The sequence below is a fragment of the Lissotriton helveticus genome, chromosome 8, assembly GCF_964261635.1.
Source record: "Lissotriton helveticus chromosome 8, aLisHel1.1, whole genome shotgun sequence".
Taxonomy (NCBI): domain Eukaryota; kingdom Metazoa; phylum Chordata; class Amphibia; order Caudata; family Salamandridae; genus Lissotriton; species Lissotriton helveticus.
The window spans coordinates 1,711,579,530-1,711,602,015 of record NC_136069.1 but is presented as its reverse complement, the minus strand read 5'-3'; the positions used below and the strand labels follow the sequence as shown (position 1 = coordinate 1,711,602,015).

The 22,486-nt window shown below is 46.9% G+C and overlaps 1 protein-coding gene across 1 annotated transcript; it reads right to left on the bottom strand.

The window, feature by feature from the left end:
• Window positions 1-2,223: 2,223 nt before the first annotated feature.
• Window positions 2,224-22,135, bottom strand: LOC144773657 (tyrosinase-like). The gene is made up of 5 exons (XM_078658805.1): window positions 22,058-22,135; window positions 13,775-14,603; window positions 12,075-12,288; window positions 10,447-10,588; window positions 2,224-3,544 (listed from the first exon to the last, which is right to left on the bottom strand). Exons 2-5 carry the CDS (start codon window positions 14,567-14,569, stop codon window positions 3,367-3,369), a joined length of 1,329 nt encoding a protein of 442 aa, XP_078514931.1. The 5' UTR covers window positions 14,570-14,603; window positions 22,058-22,135; the 3' UTR covers window positions 2,224-3,366.
• Between the last annotated feature and the right edge of the window lie 351 nt (window positions 22,136-22,486).

The following is a 22,486-nucleotide window of genomic DNA, read 5'->3' as shown; positions in this document are numbered from 1 at the left end:
TCTAACTCTGGGTAATTTATGCACTAGTCTAAGATGCTTTATCTCTGGTACTGTATGCAAAGATCTCAGATGCTCTACCTCTGGGTAATGTATGCACTAGTCTAGAATGCTCTATCTCTGGTACTGAATGCACAGGTCTAACATGCTCAACCTCTGGTACTGAAAGCAAAGGTCTCAGATGCTCTACCTCTGGGTAATGTATGCACTGGTCTCAGATGCTCTATCTCTGGTACTGAATGCACAGGTCTCACATGCTCTATCTCTGGTACTGAATGCACAGGTCTCAGATGCTCTATCTCTGGTACTGAATGCACAGGTCTCAGATGCTCTGCCACTGAGTCCTTTATGCACCTGTTGCAAATGGTCTGCTTCTGGTACTGTATACCCTGTTCTCAGAGTACTTTATTCACAGGTCTCAGATGCACTACCTCTTTGTGTTGTGCACACTGAGCTTAGATTCACTACCTCTTGGTACTATATAGATACTTGAGGGCTTGCGTCACGGTTGCTTAATTTTTTTTTATGCACTGGTGGAGCTTTCTTTGATCCATATTTTCAAGGTGAAGCATCTACACAGATGCATCACTTTTCGCCGGCCTGTATTGGTTTTCACTTTTGTCGGAATTGGCGGCGTCACATTAGAATTCATATATGCAGGGTAGGCGTTCCCATGTCAAATTTTACAACTTTTTGGGAAAAGTAACTCATCATCAGGGAGCGGGCGATGCATTTGCAATGCGTCAACATTAGTACCCCTCTAAATCTCTGGCTTAGGAATGAGGCATTGGCTGTGACACATAAATCTGACAGGCTGAGGTCACTATCAACAATGTACTCTCAAAGGAAACCACATCCTCTCAACAGGTAAGTGCATACATAAGGAAAATAACAGCGTAAAGTCACATTACACAACATTAATGATGTGTATCCACACATAGCAGTCTCACACAATATTTCACACATACGTAGGTATAGTGGTACGCCAAAGTTCACTATGCCCACTTGTATGCGAGAAAAAGTTGAGTTTTGTCACATTTTCGCGCTATGTTACATCGGTCCCCTTACAGTAGGCAACTTGCGTCGGTCAGTACCATCGCCTCTGTTTTTTGACACCTTGCTGTAGTTGCCTCAATCTTATGTCCAACTTCAACAATGCACCACGTTTGGGCCTGATGTCTTGCGGGATCCTTGCGACATGGAGCCTCATATTGTAAATACTGCGCATCTATGGTATCGTAATGATTTTAGCTGCATGCACAAGTTATTTTGATGAGTCGTTTCTTGTAAATAAAGCTCTATACACACAGGTGTCAGATGCATTGCCTCCAGGTGTTGTTTGTACTGGCGTCAGGTGTTCTGTTTGTGGGTACTTTATGCAGATGTGTCAGATGCACTAGCTTTGTGTGCAGTATACAGTGGCCTCAGAATCACTATCTTTGGTTACTATATAGGTACTGCAAATGTACTATTCACACGTATGTCAAATGCATTTTCTCTGGGTACTGTTCATATGTTCTTCCTCTGGGTATTATATGCTGTGGTCTCAAATACTCTATCTCGGTGTAATATAACATAACATGTGTATTTGTAAAATGCACGTTTACCCATAAGAGTATAACAGATGTTTACACTGGTCTCCGATCCACCTCTGGGTTTTTTGCACACAGGTCTTTGTTATATCCGAATATAAGTACACACATCTCAGATGCTCTACCTCTGGGTACATATGCAGAGGTCTCAGAGGCTGTTCCTCTGGCCTCCTTGTGCACAGGTCACGTTACCTCTGGATACCATACACCTGGGCGTCAGATTTTCTATCCCTGTGCATTTTTTGTGCAGGTCTCAGATGCATAATCTCTGCCTTCCTTGTACATTGATCTTCATTACTTCTGGATACAGTATAGACAGGCCTGAGCTGGCCAATCTCTGTGTAATGTGTACCCTGGTCTCGGAATATGTACTCCACTGGGACAACCAGGGTAGGAAATGGCCCACAGAAGCAAAAACTAGTCCACGACAGCAACAAATCACCAAATTGGTAAAAAGAAAATAATGAATCAAAACCAGGAAAAATCTTAACTAAATAGAGAGGCTTTTGGGGCTAATGGGCAGAATTTTCATTAAGTCAATCTCATTGAACAGTTGGGTTTGTGGTAGGAAGATCCAATCATAGAACATAAACACTGGCCAGTGAGGTACAGCAACTGACAGATAGATGACACGTTATTACATTAAAAATTAATACGTTTTATTTCACAGATTCATTTAAATACAGCAACAATATTGCACCGTTTGTGAGAATGTGCCCCCAAGAGTATGGTGAGAGCCATTGAGGTAGGTAAAGTACATGAGGTGGTACCGCATGGCAGTCTGGAAAAGTGTCTTAGGCTGCATAAGTCTAGAAGGGCTGCGTGAGCTAAAAACAGTGGTGGTGCCTGAGCTTCTTATATAACCTGAAACTTATCAATGTTAGTTAGTCTCCACTTCCTTGTTGTCCATCCTTTGCATTTGGTGGCACTTTTAAGTAAACCCATCCTTTAGTCATACTTTTATAAAAGAGAGGAGAAGGCTCCAGTATGAAAACAGAGAAGTTCTCAGTTTCCTTAAAAATCTAGTCTGGATGATACATACAAGAGAGATATGGAGGGAGCGAGAGGGCGAGAGAGAGGGAGAGACAGACAGAGGGTCTAATTTAAAATTGGGTTGAGAGGGTAATCTGTCCCAGCATCAAACTTTTAATGTATTTACAAGAACCACAGTGACAGCAGTTCCAAGAAGTGCAAGAGATGTTGGCTGGGCCGGCGGACACCTCCAAATTTGGCTTCCAGAGTACCCTTGTTATGCAGGGAGTACATTTTCCCACCACAGCAATGGTACATACTCTGTTTTCCAAACTTTAAATCAGAGAGAGAGAGGGGGAGAAGAGAGAAAAAGATAGAGATAGACATCACAAAAAAAGACAAAGACAAGAAAAAAGCTGAAATTCGAGTTAAAGAGAAAAACAAAAGATTTAGATGAATGATCATGATTTCGTGGTATTCAGAGGAACAATTTCCGGGAGCAATCTAAATACAAGGAAGAAGAGTAGAGAGAATGAACCATTGCCACTAACAGGTCACTGGCAACCCCACAGATGAGAGACCTCATGCCATGCTTCTTGTCACATTGTATGTGTGCTGTAGGACTCGATCCAGGCATCACATGGTTTCAGGCTACACCTGTGTATCCTTTCTGTTAAAACACCTAGGAAATGTAGGCTTGAAGCCACCAGTCTACCTCTGTAAAGATGCTTCTAATCTAGAGCCAAGTGTTCATAGAGTGAGTCGTATGCTTGGGTCTGTGGGTGAAGTCCAAGTGCAAGAGTGCTTACTGGGGATATTTGGAATAGGTGTATCCAAAATATTCTGCCTTGTTCAGGAAAGCCTTGTTCTTCTTTGGTGGCATGGATGGCACAATATTCTCGTCTGGGTCCTGCCCGGGGATGCCACTTGTGGGGTACATGGCACTTGTTGCTCCTCGCTTCTGGATCCAGGTTTCAAATAGTCTAAAGAGAAAGAGAACAGTATGAATTGGACTGTGAAGCAGATCTTGTGTGTATAATAGTTTGTTAGCCTTCTCACAAGCAGGTGCCAGGGTGCTGTGGGGCCTGACTCTCTAAACCAGACCAACATAGCAATATAAACAAAATCACAGCTAAAATACTATTTAACCCACCTCAATATACCAATGAGGCACAAATTCAGACTATATCTGAGCTAAATTTATATTTCACTATAAGCAAGATTACCTGGCAGCGTGCCCACAAGACATCAGGTGGGACCGGTGTCAAGCTTTTCCCTAATTCACCCCATATGCCTCCCACCAGCAGTTTGTTCGTTGTCACTGTACTATGTTATCTACAGACACTGATTGCATAACACTGTGCTACTTCTCCTCTTGCAATGGGGCACTACATGTGACCACTTGTGCTGTCTCGCTTCACATGACAGAGAGTTCTGCCGAGCCTGACTGCATATGATGGGACACTGTGCTGTGTTGTTGCATGTAAGGAACACTGCACAAGGTCTCTTTACATAATGTATGGCACTGTGCAAGTTCTCCCTGAATATGATAGGGCACTATCCACAGATTTCTCCATGTTTTAATGCATTCCTTATTGTCTCCCCATGGGTTCTAGAGTGGGTCATGCTGCCTGTGTACATGTGACGAGACACTTTGTACTGTCTATCTGCATGTGAAGTGGCACTTCAAAGGGTCTACATAAATGTGGTGGGACATTCCATGCTGTTTACATGCACAAAGGGGGCATTGCGTATGTCTACCTACATGTGATAGGTTTTTGAGTGCTGTCACTTTCCATGTCTTAGGGCACTTTGTGCTGCCTCCTTGCATGGATAGGGTGCTGTGTGCTGTCTCCCAGCACATGAAAGGGAGCTGTACACTGCCTCTTCTTGTAATCTGGCTTTGTCCGCTGTCTCAATTCATGTGAGAAGGCACTGAATGCTAAGCCTTTGCACGTGACAGGTACTGTGTGCAGTCTCCCTGAATAAAATAGGTAGGCAATCCTACTTCATGTTGAAACATATAACAACTGATAAAACCACCATTTGACGATGCGAGGGCTGTCCCATTGCATGTGACTTGGTACTGACTGCTGTCTCATTTAATGTGACGACAGGCTGCCTTCTGTCTCTTTGCATGTGATAGGGTGCTGCGTCCTGGTACTTTGAATGTGATAGGTAGGTTATCCTGTGTTTGGTTTAAACCTATAATAACTGATAAAACTCCACCAGAAGGTAAACCTCAATCATGAATGAAAACATGTAAACACTGATCTGCACAACCATAAACTAAAATTAAATGCAATTCAAAGAAAGTGAGCAAGAATGAATAATGTGTATTTCCTCCAGAAGAGGTGACAAAATGTAACTTTGTTAAGGAAGATAGGATCAGGAATAATTGGTCTTAAAATATTGTACTTGGGTTTTGTTGTTTAGGAATGTCACTAAAATATTGTCCTGCTTCTTTTCATTTCATATAGATTTCCATGCTGTATTAGAGGTGATGAGTTTAGAAGGATGTTTTTGGTCTGATGTAATTATTTTACACAGTATAGTGAACGTGGGAATATTAAAATCATATTTGATCTTTTGACAGTGTTTAGCTCTTTCACACGTCAGTATTGATAGACAGCCACCTGTCAAACACTCCAGACTTTAAACATTTAATGCAAGGTATAGTCACAGGTACCTGTGAAAAGAGTGCTGTCAAAGTGCACATGGGATTGTGATGAAAACATGGCAGAACACTTTCCAAATGCCAACAACATTAATTGCCGAAAGTGCTCCATTGTCATGTCTGATACCTTCAACTACTCCTGGCTTTTTATCGAATTTCACTTTACTGCTGGGGTTTGTGAGCTCCTAGTTACAATGCTCAGAGCAATATTTGAAATCTCAGAATACAATGTGATGCCTGTTGAAATGTCAGGACTGACTTAAAGTGAGACATTTCCATGGGGACACTTGTCAGCAATACCTGTTCACATGATAGCATCTCCACCTTAATGTAGTCAGGCAAAGACTGCAGAAGGGGAGTGATGGTCATGCTTAAAGCATCAAGCATCAAGTTTCACATGTCTGAGAATGCAGGGCTATAAATTAATCTAGTGGCATTCAGAATATTAAATGTTTCAGAAGGAACTATGCCATTGGGAGGGCCGACCACCCCTACACTTTCATAATATTCAGGAAGGAATAAGGGAATGACCCCCCCACTGGGTCCAGGAATGGTATATTGAAACACTTGAATAGAGCACTCTTCCTTTTGAATACATTAATAATCCTGTAGACTAGACCGAGTCCTTCCTGGCAGAGTGGTTGTGAAAGATAATGAGATGTGAGTGACGATCATGAGGTGTGAGTGACGATCATGAGATGTGAGTGTGGGTGAGCCTGCAATATACAGACTTTGTATGCTTAAAACACTCTCAGCTAAGTCCAATGGGCACTCTGCAATGCATGATTTCTTCTTTAATATGAGCCTTATAACAATGTCTGCAAAAAACATATGTATATATTTTGTGAACACTGGAAAAACAGGTTTTTTTGTCTATTTTGGGACTTAAACAGCTAGATATAACACTAATAACAACTAATTTCAAAAGGTTTGGAAAACACTGTGAAGACACCTTTGAAATCCACACAAAACAAAACAGTGAACATAGGGCACCCTAGTGACAGGGCAGTCTGTGCATTGACTCTGCATGTTCCGGGGCACCTGCCATCTCACTGAGTGTGATGGGGTATTGCTCCCCGTCTCACTGAATGTGATGGGGTATTGGCCATCGTCTCACTGAATGTGATGGGGTATTGCCTGCCGTCTCACTGAATGTGATGGGGTACTGCCCGCTGTCTCACTGAATGTGATGGGGTATTGCCCGCTGTCTCACTGAATGTGATGGGGTACTGCCCGCCGTCTCACTGCATGTCACAAGGAGCTGCATGTCAGAGGGTGTTGCATGCTGTCTTACTGCATGTCACATGGAGCTGCATGTCAGATGGCGTTGGATGCTGTCTTACTGCATGTCACAAGGAGCGGCATGTCAAAAGATGTTGCATGCTATCTTACTGCATGTCACAACGAGCTGCGTGTCAGAGGGTGTTGCATGCTGTCTTACTGAATGTCACAAGGAGCTGCATTTTAGAGGGTGTTGCATGCTGTCTTACTGCATGTCACATGGAGCTGCATGTGAGAGGGCGTTGCATGCTGTCTTACTGCATGTCACAAGGAGCTGCATGTCAGAGGGTATTGCATGCTGTCTTACTGCATGTCACAAGGAGCTGCATGTCAGAGGGTGTTGCATGCTGTCTTACTGCATGTCACAAGGAGATGCATGTCAGATGGCGTTGCATGCTGTCTTACTGCATGTCACAGGAGCTGCATGTTATAGGGTTTTGCATGCTGTCTTACTGCATGTCACAAGGAGCTGCATGTGAGAGGGTTTTGCATGCTGTCTTACTGCATGTCACGAGGAGATGCATGTGAGAGGGTTTTGCATGCTGTCTTACTGCATGTCACATGGAGCTGCATGTGAGAGGGTGTTGCATGCTGTCTTACTGCATGTCACAATGAGCTGCATGTGAGAGGGTTTTGCATGCTGTCTTACTGCATGTCACGAGGAGATGCATGTCAGAGGGTTTTGCATGCTGTCTTACTGCATGTCACAAGGAGCTGCATGTCAGAGGGTGTTGCATGCTGTCTTACTGCATGTCACAACGAGCTGCGTGTCAGAGGGTGTTGCATGCTGTCTTACTGCATGTCACAATGAGCTGCATGTGAGAGGGTTTTGCATGCTGTCTTACTGCATGTCACGAGGAGATGCATGTCAGAGGGTTTTGCATGCTGTCTTACTGCATGTCACAAGGAGCTGCATGTCAGAGGGTGTTGCATGCTGTCTTACTGCATGTCACAACGAGCTGCGTGTCAGAGGGTGTTGCATGCTGTCTTACTGCATGTCACAAGGAGCTGCATGTGAGAGGGTTTTGCATGCTGTCTTACTGCATGTCACGAGGAGATGCATGTCAGAGGGTTTTGCATGCTGTCTTACTGCATGTCACATGGAGCTGCATGTCAGAGGGCGTTACATGCTGTCTTACTGCATGTCACAAAGAGCTGCATGTGAGAGGGTGTTGCATGCTGTCTTACTGCTTGTCATAAGGAGCTGCATGTCAGAGGGTTTTGCATGCTGTCTTACTGCATGTCACAAGGAGCTGCATGTGAGAGGGTTTTGCATGCTGTCTTACTGCATGTCACGAGGAGATGCATGTCAGAGGGTTTTGCATGCTGTCTTACTGCATGTCACGAGGAGATGCATGTCAGAGGGTTTTGCGTGCTGTCTTACTGCATGTCACAAAGAGCTGCATGTGAGAGGGTGTTGCATGCTGTCTTACTGCTTGTCATAAGGAGCTGCATGGCCCATGGTGTTGCGTGCTGTCTTACTGCATGTCACAAGGAGCTGCATGTCAGAGGGCATTGCATGCTTTCTTACTGCATGTCACATGGAGCTGCATGTCAGAGGGTGTTGCATGCTGTCTTACTGCATGTCACAAGGAGCTGCATGGCCCATGGTGTTGCGTGCTGTCTTACTGCATGTCACAAGGAGCTGCATGTCAGAGGGCATTGCATGCTTTCTTACTGCATGTCACATGGAGCTGCATGTCAGAGGGTGTTGCATGCTGTCTTACTGCTTGTCATAAGGAGCTGCATGGCCCATGGTGTTGCGTGCTGTCTTACTGCATGTCACAAGGAGCTGCATGTCAGAGGGCATTGCATGCTTTCTTACTGCATGTCACATGGAGCTGCATGTCAGAGGGTGTTGCATCCTGTCCTACTGCATGTCACAAGGAGCTGCATGTCAGAGGGTGTTGCATGCTGTCTTACTGCATGTCACAAAGAGCTGCATGTGAGAGGGTGTTGCATGCTGTCTTACTGCATGTCACAAGGATCTGCATGTCAGAGGGTGTTGCATGTTGTCTTACTGCATGTTACAAGGAGCTGCATGTCAGATGGCGTTGCATCCTGTCTTACTGCATGTCACATGGAGCTGCATGTCAGAGGGTGTTGCATTCTGTCCTACAGCATGTCACAAGGAGCTGCATGTCAGAGGGTGTTGCATCCTGTCCTACTGCATGTCACATGGAGCTGCATGTGAGAGGGCGTTGCATGCTGTCTTACTGCATGTCACAAGGAGCTGCATGTCAGAGGGTGTTGCATGCTGTCTTACTGCATGTCACAAGGAGCTGCATGTCAGAGGGTGTTGCATGCTATCTTACTGCATGTCACAGGAGCTGCGTGTCAGAGGGTGTTGCATGCTGTCTTACTGCATGTCACAAGGAGCTGCGTGTCAGAGGGTGTTGCATGCTGTCTTACTGCATGTCACATGGAGCTGCATGTGAGAGGGTTTTGCATGCTGTCTTACTGCATGTCACGAGGAGATGCATGTCAGAGGGTTTTGCATGCTGTCTTACTGCATGTCACATGGAGCTGCATGTCAGAGGGCGTTACATGCTGTCTTACTGCATGTCACAAAGAGCTGCATGTGAGAGGGTTTTGCATGCTGTCTTACTGCATGTCACGAGGAGATGCATGTCAGAGGGTTTTGCATGCTGTCTTACTGCATGTCACAAAGAGCTGCATGTGAGAGGGTGTTGCATGCTGTCTTACTGCTTGTCATAAGGAGCTGCATGTCAGAGGGTTTTGCATGCTGTCTTACTGCATGTCACAAGGAGCTGCATGTGAGAGGGTTTTGCATGCTGTCTTACTGCATGTCACGAGGAGATGCATGTCAGAGGGTTTTGCATGCTGTCTTACTGCATGTCACAAAGAGCTGCATGTGAGAGGGTGTTGCATGCTGTCTTACTGCTTGTCATAAGGAGCTGCATGGCCCATGGTGTTGCGTGCTGTCTTACTGCATGTCACAACGAGCTGCGTGTCAGAGGGTTTTGCATGCTGTCTTACTGCATGTCACATGGAGCTGCATGTCAGAGGGTGTTGCATGCTTTCTTACTGCATGTCACATGGAGCTGCATGTCAGAGGGTGTTGCATGCTGTCTTACTGCTTGTCATAAGGAGCTGCATGGCCCATGGTGTTGCGTGCTGTCTTACTGCATGTCACAAAGAGCTGCATGTGAGAGGGTGTTGCATGCTGTCTTACTGCTTGTCATAAGGAGCTGCATGGCCCATGGTGTTGCGTGCTGTCTTACTGCATGTCACAAGGAGCTGCATGTCAGAGGGCATTGCATGCTTTCTTACTGCATGTCACATGGAGCTGCATGTCAGAGGGTGTTGCATGCTGTCTTACTGCATGTCACAAGGAGCTGCATGGCCCATGGTGTTGCATCCTGTCCTACTGCATGTCACAAGGAGCTGCATGTCAGAGGGTGTTGCATGCTGTCTTACTGCATGTCACAAAGAGCTGCATGTGAGAGGGTGTTGCATGCTGTCTTACTGCATGTCACAAGGATCTGCATGTCAGAGGGTGTTGCATGTTGTCTTACTGCATGTTACAAGGAGCTGCATGTCAGATGGCGTTGCATCCTGTCTTACTGCATGTCACATGGAGCTGCATGTCAGAGGGTGTTGCATTCTGTCCTACAGCATGTCACAAGGAGCTGCATGTCAGAGGGTGTTGCATCCTGTCCTACTGCATGTCACATGGAGCTGCATGTGAGAGGGCGTTGCATGCTGTCTTACTGCATGTCACAAGGAGCTGCATGTCAGAGGGTGTTGCATGCTGTCTTACTGCATGTCACAGGAGCTGCGTGTCAGAGGGTGTTGCATGCTGTCTTACTGCATGTCACAAGGAGCTGCATGTCAGAGGGTGTTGCATGCTGTCTCCCTTCTTGTGGCAGGGTGCACATCTTTTCTGAATTTGCTGATCCTTACTTGTCAATGTAGGCATGGTGAAGGAGGAAGAGAGGGTCCGCACTGCAGATAGTGTCTTGAGACATGCTCCCGCCCATGAACAAACGGACGAGGGAGTGCATGCTGAGCTGTTCAGTCACTCCATCGGATGGGCTCATGAACCCTGAAGGAAGAAGAAATCCACAGGTCACAACTCAGCATTACTGTGATATAACAATCCTCTACCACATTGTGATACTGCAATAACATGGTGGAACACATGCAGGCATTCAATAATTCTGCAATTCATTCATGAAGCAATGCAATAAACCACTTACAATAATACTCAGATACAATAACATTGACATGGTACAAAGTGGACTGTACTATAAATTTTTAGGATATCACCAGTCACGCAGGGGTTCTGTAACCATACAGAGAAACAAAGCCAGAAACTACTAATTGAAGCCCAGGTTAAATGTGAAGGACATCTAACATGGGATTCCATTGGAATCCCATAGAGCATACTATCACGCCCATTATCTCCGTTTTAGCTGCAGTTTTCTGCCGCTAAAACAGCGATAATGTTATCGCCTGTCTAGATAATATGCCCCTTTATTCCTTATGATACATTCCAGCCCCATCGCCCTTCCGTCTAGCTCTGGTGCTGCCTCATAAGAAAGAGGTGGGGGTTCAATTCACAAAGGTAAACAAACAATTGCATATTTACTTCTACACCTAGGTGTAACTCTACACTTACTTGTTGGCATTTCCAAATTCACTGTATCCAAGTGTAGGGTCATACCTCGGTGTAGACGTACACCATCAGATCAGCAGATGGACTCTCAAACAAGAGGATTCACAAGTGTAGGGTTACCGCTAGTAACTTTGCCACAGAGGTGGAATTGTCCACCTACGTGTGCAGAGATCTCCCTTTGAGAAACTGGGGGGGGGAATTTTTTAAGTTTTTTGTTCTTAAAAAAATATTCTGAATTATTTTACCGTGTAATATCAATGCAATTTAATTTCACTTTGAAGGGGGATTAGAGTTCCCCTTGTATGCTGGTGCAGTGAATGACTGCACTCACCTGCAAGAGGATGCTTGGGGGGCCATGGGGCACCCTTTAACCCCTGCTGAGGGCTGCCATCAGGGGGCGCACTGACAGTGCGCCACTTTCTAGATGGGCCCTGTCAGTGCGACTCCTGAGAGCTTTTTTGCCCCTGCGCCTACATCTGTAATACAGCGCCTACATCTGTAATACAGCGCAGGCAAAGAGGCACAGGGATTACATCATTTGCTTGGGGCACGCCCCCATGCAAATGACGGAAGACCCTCTGATGATGGAACTGGCGATTTATGTGCGCCAACACTATCGGTATAAGATAAAGGGCGGCTCCATAGTCTGCTACCCTTTAGGTAATACCAAAGTGCCTATGGGCATGCAAAGAGGGTGTAAACGCCTGTTGTGCCCCCGGGGCACTTGTATTATGCAGCCCACGGATTCAATTATTTAGGTCAGAGCTTGGTTGTCTGTCCAGGAAAGACCATCCTTTCCCTGACTGTGCTGTCTATGTTCTTGGGTCTAGCTAAGATTTCCTTAACAGTCAATTCTTTTCTATGGTGTCAACAATCTCCATAAACACACATTGAGACTCCCATGTGACCATACCTTCAAGGACATTGCGGAAGCTGTTGTTGGCACTCGTGTCATATGGTGGTGTGTCGTACTGATCCCACTTAAGTGTATCTTCCACGTCCTTCACTGTGGGCAGACTAGGGATGCTGGGGTCGGCGCCAGGGCTCCTTTGAAGCGGCTCCATCTTGCATCCGTCTTCTGCCACCGAACAGTACTTGTAGTCAAAATAATACCCGCTGCAGATACTCTGGAGAGAAACGTTACTGTCAGTGAGGATGGAGGGGCTCGAATGAACCTTCCATGACACGCTGTACGACAGGTTCCGCTGAGCTTGTGCGTGTCATAATGTTGCTTTTAAGGTACTTTATTGTCACTGCTGATAGAGAACAAGGGGCTTCCTTGTGTGAGACAAAACCACACCAAAGACTTCTCAAAGAGTTGGTTATCACAGCACTAACACCAACACTCTGTATTCTATACCACATGTGCTGACCAATCAACAGAAGAAGTCAAAGAGAAGTCCTACACCCACTCAACTCAGTCCAGATGGACCAGAAGATGGGGGTTATGTGTCCCCAGTACCAATGCTATCTGAATCTTTTTGATTCCTGTAACAACATGGTGACAAATTATAAAGACAGATAAACCAGACAGGCTGAATTGCCAGCCACTGCCAAAAAACTCTATAAGCAGTTGGTATATTAATTACTACAATAATTAAACAAATGGAGGAGTAACCACTAGGGGTACTAAATACCTGTATAGTTATTACGGTATAGGGGTGCATACCCTGTGACCCAGTCTGGGACAATCCTTTGTCCTTAGAAGACCCCTCACTCACCAACCTAGTTGGTGACATGCTTCATCATCGGGGTCCCATCCGACGGCCGAGAGCCATCCAGGTGTGCTGCGACACCTGATTACAGTGGAGCGGGTTATTCTTGTTTTATATGTGATATGAATAGAAAAGTGTGGTTAAAAAGTTGTCTCAACACTACCCACTCGAAGACTTTATTCTGGAGTGGTTGGACAACCAATAAAAAATATATACACAGTAATATTTACATGGGGCACCTTTGCCTGATTAGGTAGGCTGCGGTGTCAAGAAGACGTAAAAAGAATTAAAAGGGGAGGTCTAAATGTTTCAACCTACACCGCAAACATGTAGACCTCCTCCATTTGTTTAATTATTATATCCAAGGGGATCAGGAGTTCCTACTTGACCTTTAAGGTCTAACCACCTTTTCTCTCTCCATTGTTTATTATATTAATTACTACAGCACACCTACTGCAAACAACAGCAGAACCAATAGTACACTACTGGTGTCATAGCTGATATACCCAAGCACTCACCAGACTCCAATTGATGCTGGAAATCAAAGCAAGGTGGTCCCAGGCCAGGACTTCATTGCAAGACTATCCTAATGCCAGAATGTGTTCCATGAGGCTACATCTAACATAAGCATAGCATCATCACAAGCAAGCCACTTTAGTCACTGGTGAAAATAGACGTCATACTGCAGAGGTGGCTTCTGTGTCCACTGTCAAGGCTATGTAGGTGCCACCAGTGTAAGTTGCATGCTCAAAACTCTACTAGAACTGGGATTCTTCACTCTCAGCCTCATAAACAGTCTCCCCACATCCAGTAATTCATCCTCACATTGTGGGTGGCTAAACCCTATACAGAATGAAACAAAATGTGTCTTAATACATTTTAAAGCAAAAGTAGTTACCTTCCAATTGGCAAAATATGAGGAGCTGGTGAGGACCCCCTGGGAATCGCTCTTGCCCATGAATTCGTCAGTGCAGATTTCGCAGCGTTTCCCGTCCCTACTCCAGTCGTAATATGGCATGGTGAAGGTGTCGTCGCCAGTGATGATCTGAATCTCCCTTTCCATGAAAACCAGATACCAGCGATGCCAGGTCAAGAAGGCTGGGCCCCTGGTGGCAAACGTGGTGGAAAAGTTGAACCTGTTATTTTGTAGTATGGGCTTGTAGGCGTAGTATCGGACCCATGCACCGACGTCGTACACGGAGGCCTCCAAGAAGCGGAAGGTGGCTCGGTCATATCTGTTGCCCGCCGATAGTATTCGGAATCTGGCACTCTTCTTCATCTTGGCCAGGCTCAGGTAGCTGAAGACCTTCAGCCTTTCCTTGGGTGAGAGCTCGCGGATTTCTCTGCGCATCACCTTCTTGTTCTTGTCACACTTTTCCCCAGTCCGGTTGCCTACGCAGTCCCCACAGTCGAAGTCATAATACGGGTGGTTGCAGACGCACACACTGTCGAAGTATTCATGAGGCCATTCTAGGCGGTCGTCGTTTTGCTCCACCATGCTCTTTTCTTGCATGTGCGGTTCTCTGATGAACTTACACTGACCTCTTCCGGACTCCGCCCCGCACATGCTGCCATCCTTCCACTTGGGGCAGCAGCGCCTGTCTTTCAGGGCCTTTTCAGTGGTACACGCGGCAGGGAATTGACTCAACACCCCGCTCAGGCTCAACGAGAGGAACGCGACAAAGAGTAACATGGCTTCTGTGGTCCCCACAAGAGTCACTGTGTATCTGTGGAGGAACAACATTTTATAATTAATTAATTTGCCTATGAGAAGTTTAAAATATATTTAATACCATTGTACAGTATAGTACAGACTAGCTCCAGCAGGTGATATGGCAGTTATCAGTTATAGAATACAGAAGACAATACATAAACTAAATAAAACTAAAAGAATACAATAATATCATGCCATAACGTGAATTACATAACGCATAAAATGACTTGACAAATAACAAAGCTACAAAATCAAAAAACATTTTGCGATGTCTTAATCTATTTTAAAACAGCACAGTATATGTTGAGCTGCATAAAAAAAACTAAACAGGGCGGGTGTGACTTCCACCAATTGTTTTAGCAGCTGTCCCACTTCCGCCAAACTCTAAATAACCCTTGGTTTCTTTTTTTTAACTCTGTTTCCAAAGAGGAGGGAGTCAGCAGGCCAAAGGTGTCATTGATCGCTTGAAACTCAGTTGCTGGGCTAATTCAGTAGGAGATTCAGGCCTAGGCTTGCTAGGATTACCTGGCCACTCTTGCAGCATTCTGCAGGTTTGAGCTGCACCTGCAGGCCTTGCTAATGGCAGCTAAATTGACGCAATGCTTTATGTTGCTTTGTGCAACACAATCACCCATGCAAAACCTTTGCAAGTGAAGACCCAGAGGGAAGTGTCTTCCAAAACGTTCAAGATAGATCAAAGATATTTGTTGCCTGGGAGGGGGGCCAGGTCAGTGTGATTAGGATTGGCGTGATATGATAAAGCCTTGCTGTGCCATTGGTGGAATGGCACTCTGGCAGGAATCTCTATGAGTACAGAATTTCCATAGTCCAGTCTCACCAGTACCAGAGCTTGATTCAACGCTTTACATCATTCTCAAGAGTAGGATCTAATACTTCGACGGAGGATGAGCTGATCATGTTCCTTCTTAGCTAAAGAGTTGACATGGGCTTGCATATTAGTTTTCATATTATCTAAGACGAAGCCATGTGATCTGGTCAGACAGATACTCGTGGTCTGGGCAGATAAGTTTACCGTCTCCTTTTTCATTTATCACATTCACACCCATAGCCATGGCCAGAGGAGAAGACATCCTCCAGAAGCAACTCATGAACCTCCTGAACTCGTTCCAGCCCACCAAGATGTGAACACTTTCCTGGACATCTACACCATGTCCAGCAGAAGGCTCCACCGAAAACCATATGATCATCGGAGCCGAACCGCTCTAGATCGCGGTATCAACCTGAACTCTCCACAGACAAGAGTGCCATCCACAGGCAAGAAGCTAATAAGAGATGAAATGTGCTCCTCATCATCTTCAGGCACCATCATCCCTATAAAGCAACCCTAGACCACCATCGATAAAGAGATCATCAGATGTATTCTTGAGAGATGTCAGGCATTGAGCCAGGCCTCACTAAGTATTTGCAAACCCTTCTTCAGGGGAAAATCAAGCACTGTCAATCACTCCGCTGAGATCAACACAGTTATTCCAACACTCCCTCTTGTTATGTTATGTGAATTTGGAGAGCATCGCTAATTACCTGTGAGGTGATCCAGGCACTGAGCACGGCAGGCCTGAGGGGGAGAGATCCTGCCTATTTCATCATAAAGAGCCATGTCTTGCTGTTTCTTTGGAAGTCCATGAGAGAGCAGGAGGTTCTGAGGTGTTTTGGGAGGTCATTCCAGTTTTTTTCTGTGAGGTATGTGTAGGTGCGTCCTACGCTTTCGGTCCTCTTAATGCGAGTGAGGTGTGCCCTTGCCTGGGACACAGATAGTTGGTGTCTGCTGGCTCAGTAGAAGTTGAGGTGGTGGTTGAGGTAAGCGTGGGTGAGTAGTTTGAACTTACATCTTTCCTGGACTGGGAGCCAGTGGAGATATTGGAAGTGTGGAAAGTTATGGTTATTTCACATGATGAATGAGCCTGGTGGCGATGTTCTGGGAGGCTTGGAGTTGGCATTGGACATGGGCTGGGATTCTGATATAGAGGGAGTTTCAGTAATCAAGTCTACTTTTTATATGAGCCTGGGTGACTGTTCCTCTGGTGTTCAGTGGGATTCACTAGAAAATCTTGAATAGCATTGATAGGATGTGAAGCATGATGAGGAGACGGCGTGGATCTGTCTGCTCATGGAGAGGTTGGTGTCCAGGATGATCCTGAGGTTCTTGGCATGGTCTGCATGGGTGGGTGGAGCCACCAGGAGGAGTTCCAGGGGGAATTGTTGCGGCCAAAGTTTAGGACTTCAGTTTTGTCTATGTTGAGTTGGAGACAGTTGTTTTTCATCCAAGCAGTGATGTTGCTCATGCAGTTTGCGGAGTTTGCTTTGGCAGTGTCGGTTGCATTGGTAAGGGAGATAATGAGCTGTGTGATATTGGTGTAGGGTACTTTGTTAATGCCATGTACTCTGAGGTTGTCCATGAGGGGCGTCATGTAGACGTTGGAGAGTGTTGGGCTGAGAGATGATCCTTGCGGGACTCCCCAGATGAGTTTCTTGGGTTCTGAGGTGTAGGGGGAAGTCTAACTTGTTGAGCTATATCTGTGAGGAAGGAGGATATCCATTTGAGTGCCGGTCCTAAGATAGCTTTCTGATGAGTGACTTGTGGGAGACTGTATCGAAAGCTGCAGAGAAGTTGAGGAGGATGAGTTGCGGCCATTTCTTCTCGGATGAGGTGGCTTCTGATGTTATTGTGGCCGTGATGAGGGCTGTCACTGTGCTGTGGTTCATGTGAATGCCTGATTGAGAGCTGTGTAGGAACTGATGGAGTTCTAGGTGATCTATGTGTTGGATATTGATGGCTTTCTCAATGACTTTAATGGGAAAAGGAGGAGTGAGATGGGTCTGTAGCTGCGGAGGGTGTTGGGTTTTGCTCTTGGTTTCTTCAATAGGGCGTTAATTTCTGTATTTTTCCAGCAAGCCAGGAAGGTGGCAGTGGGCATGGAGGTGTTGATGGTAGTGGTGAGCATGGGGGAGATGATGGTTCTTCCAAGGTTGTATAGGAAGTGGGGACATGGATCCAAGGGGTCTCCTGAGTGGGTGTTATTCACCAGGGCAGTGGTTTCTTTGTTTGAGAGGGGCTTCCAGTTGCTTAGCTGCTCTTTGGCAATGAAGTATGTGTCCAGCTGGTACGGGGAGTTTGTATTGTTAGGTTGTGGGTCGAATGTGTGGTAGACCTTGGCAATCTTCTGTTTGGAGAATTTCGAGAGGTTGCTGCAAGAGGGCTTGTGATGGTATGATGTTGTTGGAAGTTGTGAGTTTGGAGAACTTCTGGATGATGGCGAAGAGTACTTTGCCGTTGTTGGGGCTGGCTAAGAGTCTGAGGGTTAGGGCCTTTTTCTTTACATCTTGTAGGTGTTAGTGGTAGAATTTGAGGGCAGCTTTGTATTTGGATCTTCAAGTGGTGTTTTATCGAGTCTCCATTTTCTTTCAAGATGTTTGTAGTGGCGCTTGGACTCCCTGAGGCCGTTCTTGTACCAGCTGGGTCATCTGTTGTTTTAATAGTTCTTGTTTCTGTTGAGAGCAGTTTGGTTGGTGCAGTGGAAGAGCCATTTATTGAAGAGCTCGGTGTCAACATCAAGGTTCTCGATGTGGTTGGGTGAGTGTTCCTGTAGGGTATTGGTTCATTTTTGTTTGGATATTTCACCCTAGTGTCTTGATTGTGCTTTGGTTTTTTCTAGTGGGGTGACTTGGTGGGCGGGTAATTTAAAATGTTTGCTGTACTGGTTGGACCATGTGAGCGGGTTCGTGTGGGTGGTGGTGATCCTGTTGTTGAAGGAGAAAATAGTGTTGAGAGTGTGCCCTGCTGTGTGGGTTGGTCCTTGGGCGAGCTGGTTGAGTCTAAGGTTGCTGGGGCTGTCGAGGAGTGCTCTGGAGTTAGGGTCTGTGGTGTCTTCCAGGTGGTGATTGTGGTCCCAGGAGGATGTAGCTGGTTGTTCTGATGGAGAGGGGAGCGATGAAGTCTGTGATGTGGTTGCAGAATTCTGCTAGGGGACCTGGGGATGGTGGGCGAGGGTTTCCCTAAGGGTGGTTTCTTGAAGGAAGTGAAAGTTTTTCTCCTAGAGGAGGATTTCATAACAATAGTGCAAGCCCTGGTCCTCTTCCACCCGATAGATGAAATTCTCTGCGTGGTGGTCTCCCTGGCACCACCTTAACACTCCTGAAAGGAATCCTATCACAGTGGTACATCTCATCACATTAACCCTTTATTAATATGCGGGCTTGGCTTCCAGACATGTATAATCTTCAGGGGCAACTGCATCATCTAGAAGACGGCCAGGAGTAACACCCCAACATATCTGGACAAGGAACCAGCCACTCCCTGTGGACAGGCTCACACCAGCAGGAGACACACATTGGGCCCGATTCACAGAATGAATTTAAGACTAAATCCTAAACTTACTACTTTCGGGATTCACAGAATGCACTTACTACTTTCGGGATTCTCAGAGTGAATTTACTACTTTCGGGATTCACAAAATGAACTTACTACTTTCGGTATTCCCAGAATGAACTTACTACTTTCGGTATTCACAGAATGCACTTACTACTTTCGGGATTCACAGAGTGAACTTACTACTTTCGGGATTCACAGAGTGAACTTACTACTTTCGGGATTCACAGAGTGAACTTACTACTTTCGGGATTCACAGAATGAACCTACTACTTTCGGGATTCACAGAATGAACCTACTACTTTCAGGATTCACAGAGTGAACTTACTACTTTCGGGATTCACAGAGTGAACTTACTACTTTCGGGATTCACAGAATGAACCTACTACTTTCGGGATTCACAGAATGAACCTACTACTTTCGGGATTCACAAAGTGAACTTACTACTTTCGGTATTCACAGAGTGAACTTACTACTTTCGGGATTTACAGAATTAACTTACTACTATTTGGTATTCACAGAATGCACTTACTACTTTCGGGATTTACAGAGTGAACTTACTACTTTCGGTATTCACAGAACAGATTTAAGACTACTACCTTTACGTCCGCACTCGGGCCGGATTCTGTGAATCGGACCCATTGAGCTTAAGTGAAAAATACAGAAGACAGATCCTATCCATCTACAAGCCATAATGAGGAAGAGATCCCCGATGACATCAGAGCAGCGCTGAGACGCCTGCAATCCAGGAAGAAGTTTAAGAGACATCCCTTAAAAGAGCATTAGACTCAACATACTAGAATGCACATGCCGTCTCGCGCCTGCGCGCGCGGCATTGCTTCGGGCTTGACCCGCTGAGCTCTTCGCTGCTTCCCAGCTTGAAAGGGCATTACAAACACCCCCGCGTGCCTACACTGGCGCCCTCTCCAACGACTGGCTGTAAATCCAGCCTAGAGCTGGCACTGAGTCAGGGAGGGGTTGTTGTGGCAAGATCAGAATGACATCAGCCTTGAGTGGGAGGGGTTTGGGCAGAGTGGTGTGTCATGATTCACCACAGCAGCCTGAAGCTGCACTTACGACACACTATTTATTTATTTTATTTATTTATGCATTTTTATATAGCGCGGACTTTACCCGAAGGTGTCAGAGCGCTTCACAAAAGGAACAGAAATGAAACATAATGAGAAACAATACAAAAGCATACGTTACGTTTCATAAGGTAATAGAGACATTAGTGAGCAAACAAAATACATGAGGTAATAAAAGTTGTGAGCAACCAACAATATATGAGGCAGTAAAGGTAATAGTGACAATTGTGAGTAAACAGAATACATGAGGTAGTAAAAATTGTGAGCAACCAAAAATACATGAGGTAGTAAAAGGTGCACAGGAGGAAAAAGTGACAAGTGTGCAGTTACAAGAGAAAACAAGGTATCATTTGAGGTATAATACTGCAAAAGGTGCTAGACACTCAGGCACACGAACAAGTGTTATGTAAGACAAGGAGGCACTTGTGCCAGAATCAAAGGTAAAAATATGTGAGAGGTAGCAAACCGTGTGTTACAAGGGCAAAGTGGTGTGTGCATGTTACACAAGGGCACCAAACACAGGTACATGGACAATACTCCAAAGAGGCATACACTCCAACCCCAGGAATACCCTGGGAAGGCACTTCCATGGTCGTGGAAAGTCTTCCTCCACACACTGAGGGTGGAGAGGGCCAAGTAGAGATGAAAGACTGCTTATTTACAAGCCCCGTACGCCACTTTTGCGTTACTTTTCCCATGTTAAAGGTGACGCAAAAGTGGCGCAAGGGGCTTGTAAATAAGCCGCTAGGTTTGAGAGTTTGAGGGAAGAGACGTGTTTCCATTTAAAGATCCAAGTGGGTGGGCGCAGAATGTAGAAGAAAGTAGTGCCAAGAAGCTCACGCCTTTTGGAAAGGCCCACAGCTGTGCCAGGGTTTCTTACTGCTGGATGTCAAGGCTCCACCATTGCATCAGTCTCGCCTCCTGACGTCATATCCTTTCCGCTTCCTCCTGCTCCTCCCCACTGTTCAAATCCACATTCCCTGCCTCATCCACAGGACACCACCCCCCAGCCCCTGAGCCCGGCCCTAACTCCACCTGCGCACAGTCCGCACTTTATGTACATCACACCCCGGATCTGCACTCACAGGACACCCAGCTTCTTGAACCCTGCCAGACCCGGCCTTCCAGGCGCCCTGCCCATGGGCACCTTGACGCTTCTATTCCCGGGGTCACTGACCTCTGACGCAGGGGTCCTCTGCCTCCGGCCCTCCAGCACTTCAAATCAAGCACTTTTAAGCCGTTGCCCCGCAGCCGCCCTAACTCGGCAACCCCAGGGGCCAAAATGTCATTATTTTGACGCTTTAAATACACAACACTTTCCACGGTCCTCCAATGAGATCACAGCACGGGCCCAGGGCACCGGGGAGGTGTGTGCCCCATCTCAGGACACTTCACCAGCACCCAAGCCCCTCCCCAACCCCCTCTGAGCTCTGCCTCAATCCCGCCGATGCACCCACCGCACCCACAACGGACCGGGCTCATCTCCCCCCCCCCCCTCTTGTGCCACAGCTCCTAAGCCCCCAGTCTCACCCCTCGTGAGTCGGGGGGTGGTCCCAGCCATCGGTGCCTTAATCTCTTGGGCATGTCTGACCCTGGGGGGCTTCCATCAGGGGGGGGGGGGGGGGCATTCGCATCGGCGAAGAGAACTCCTTCTGTTCCACGGATACAGACTCTAGGGGTGCGGGTGGCGCGCGCACTCTGGCCACTCATCGGGACCCCTACAGTGCCCACCACCCCAGGGGCCCACCCAGACCCCTGTGCCCTGCACCCCAGGGGCTCACCCAGACCCCTGCGCTCCGGGCACACGGGCCCCTGTGTCTACCTTACAGATGCTGCCCAGCTGTGCCGCCCTCTCGATGCCAGCACTCAGATGGTGCACTCAACAGCTCCCCACAGTGCCTGGCACCCCAGGGCCCCACCCAGCTAGACCCTGTGCCTGGCCCCCTAGGGGTCCACCCAGCCATTCCCCTGCTTTCCTGCCCCTGTGCCTACCTCAGAGATGCTGATCGCCCTCTCGATGCCAGCGGCGCTCAGGGCTTCCAGGAGGCTGTGGGTACCAGGGCCGCCGCGGTGCCTCTTATAGGGCCGGGCCCAGGAGGACAGGTGAGGCCCGGGCAGGGCGGGGCCCCGGTGAGGCCTGGGCAGGGCGGGGCCCCCGGTGAGGCCCGGGCAGGGCGGGCCCTGCGCCCGGGCAGGTGGCAGCGGCGGCGCTCGGAGGGGAAGAGGAAAGGAGCCCACATTTCATAACTCTTCTCCCGTAATTACAAACTGGATTCACTTCTTTGAGGTGCAATTAGACGCGTCACCGGAATGAGCTAAGCTCTTGCAGCATGAAGGACTCACCCCTCTACTCTTCCGGGTGACGGCTGCGGGTGGAATGCCCTCTCTGGAGTCACCCCGAGGTGCCCCTGCCGAGGGGGG

Bases quoted from the DNA above. Each gene is read 5' to 3' on its own strand.
- LOC144773657 (XM_078658805.1), bottom strand. From the start codon at position 14,569: ATGTTACTCTTTGTCGCGTTCCTCTCGTTGAGCCTGAGCGGGGTGTTG. The intron at 12,289-13,774 runs GTAACTACTTTT...GTTTCTCTCCAG, and splicing joins CATATTTTGCCAATTGGAAG to AGTATCTGCAGCGGGTATTA. The intron at 10,589-12,074 runs GTATGGTCACAT...TTCTTCCTTCAG, and splicing joins CTTCCGCAATGTCCTTGAAG to GGTTCATGAGCCCATCCGAT.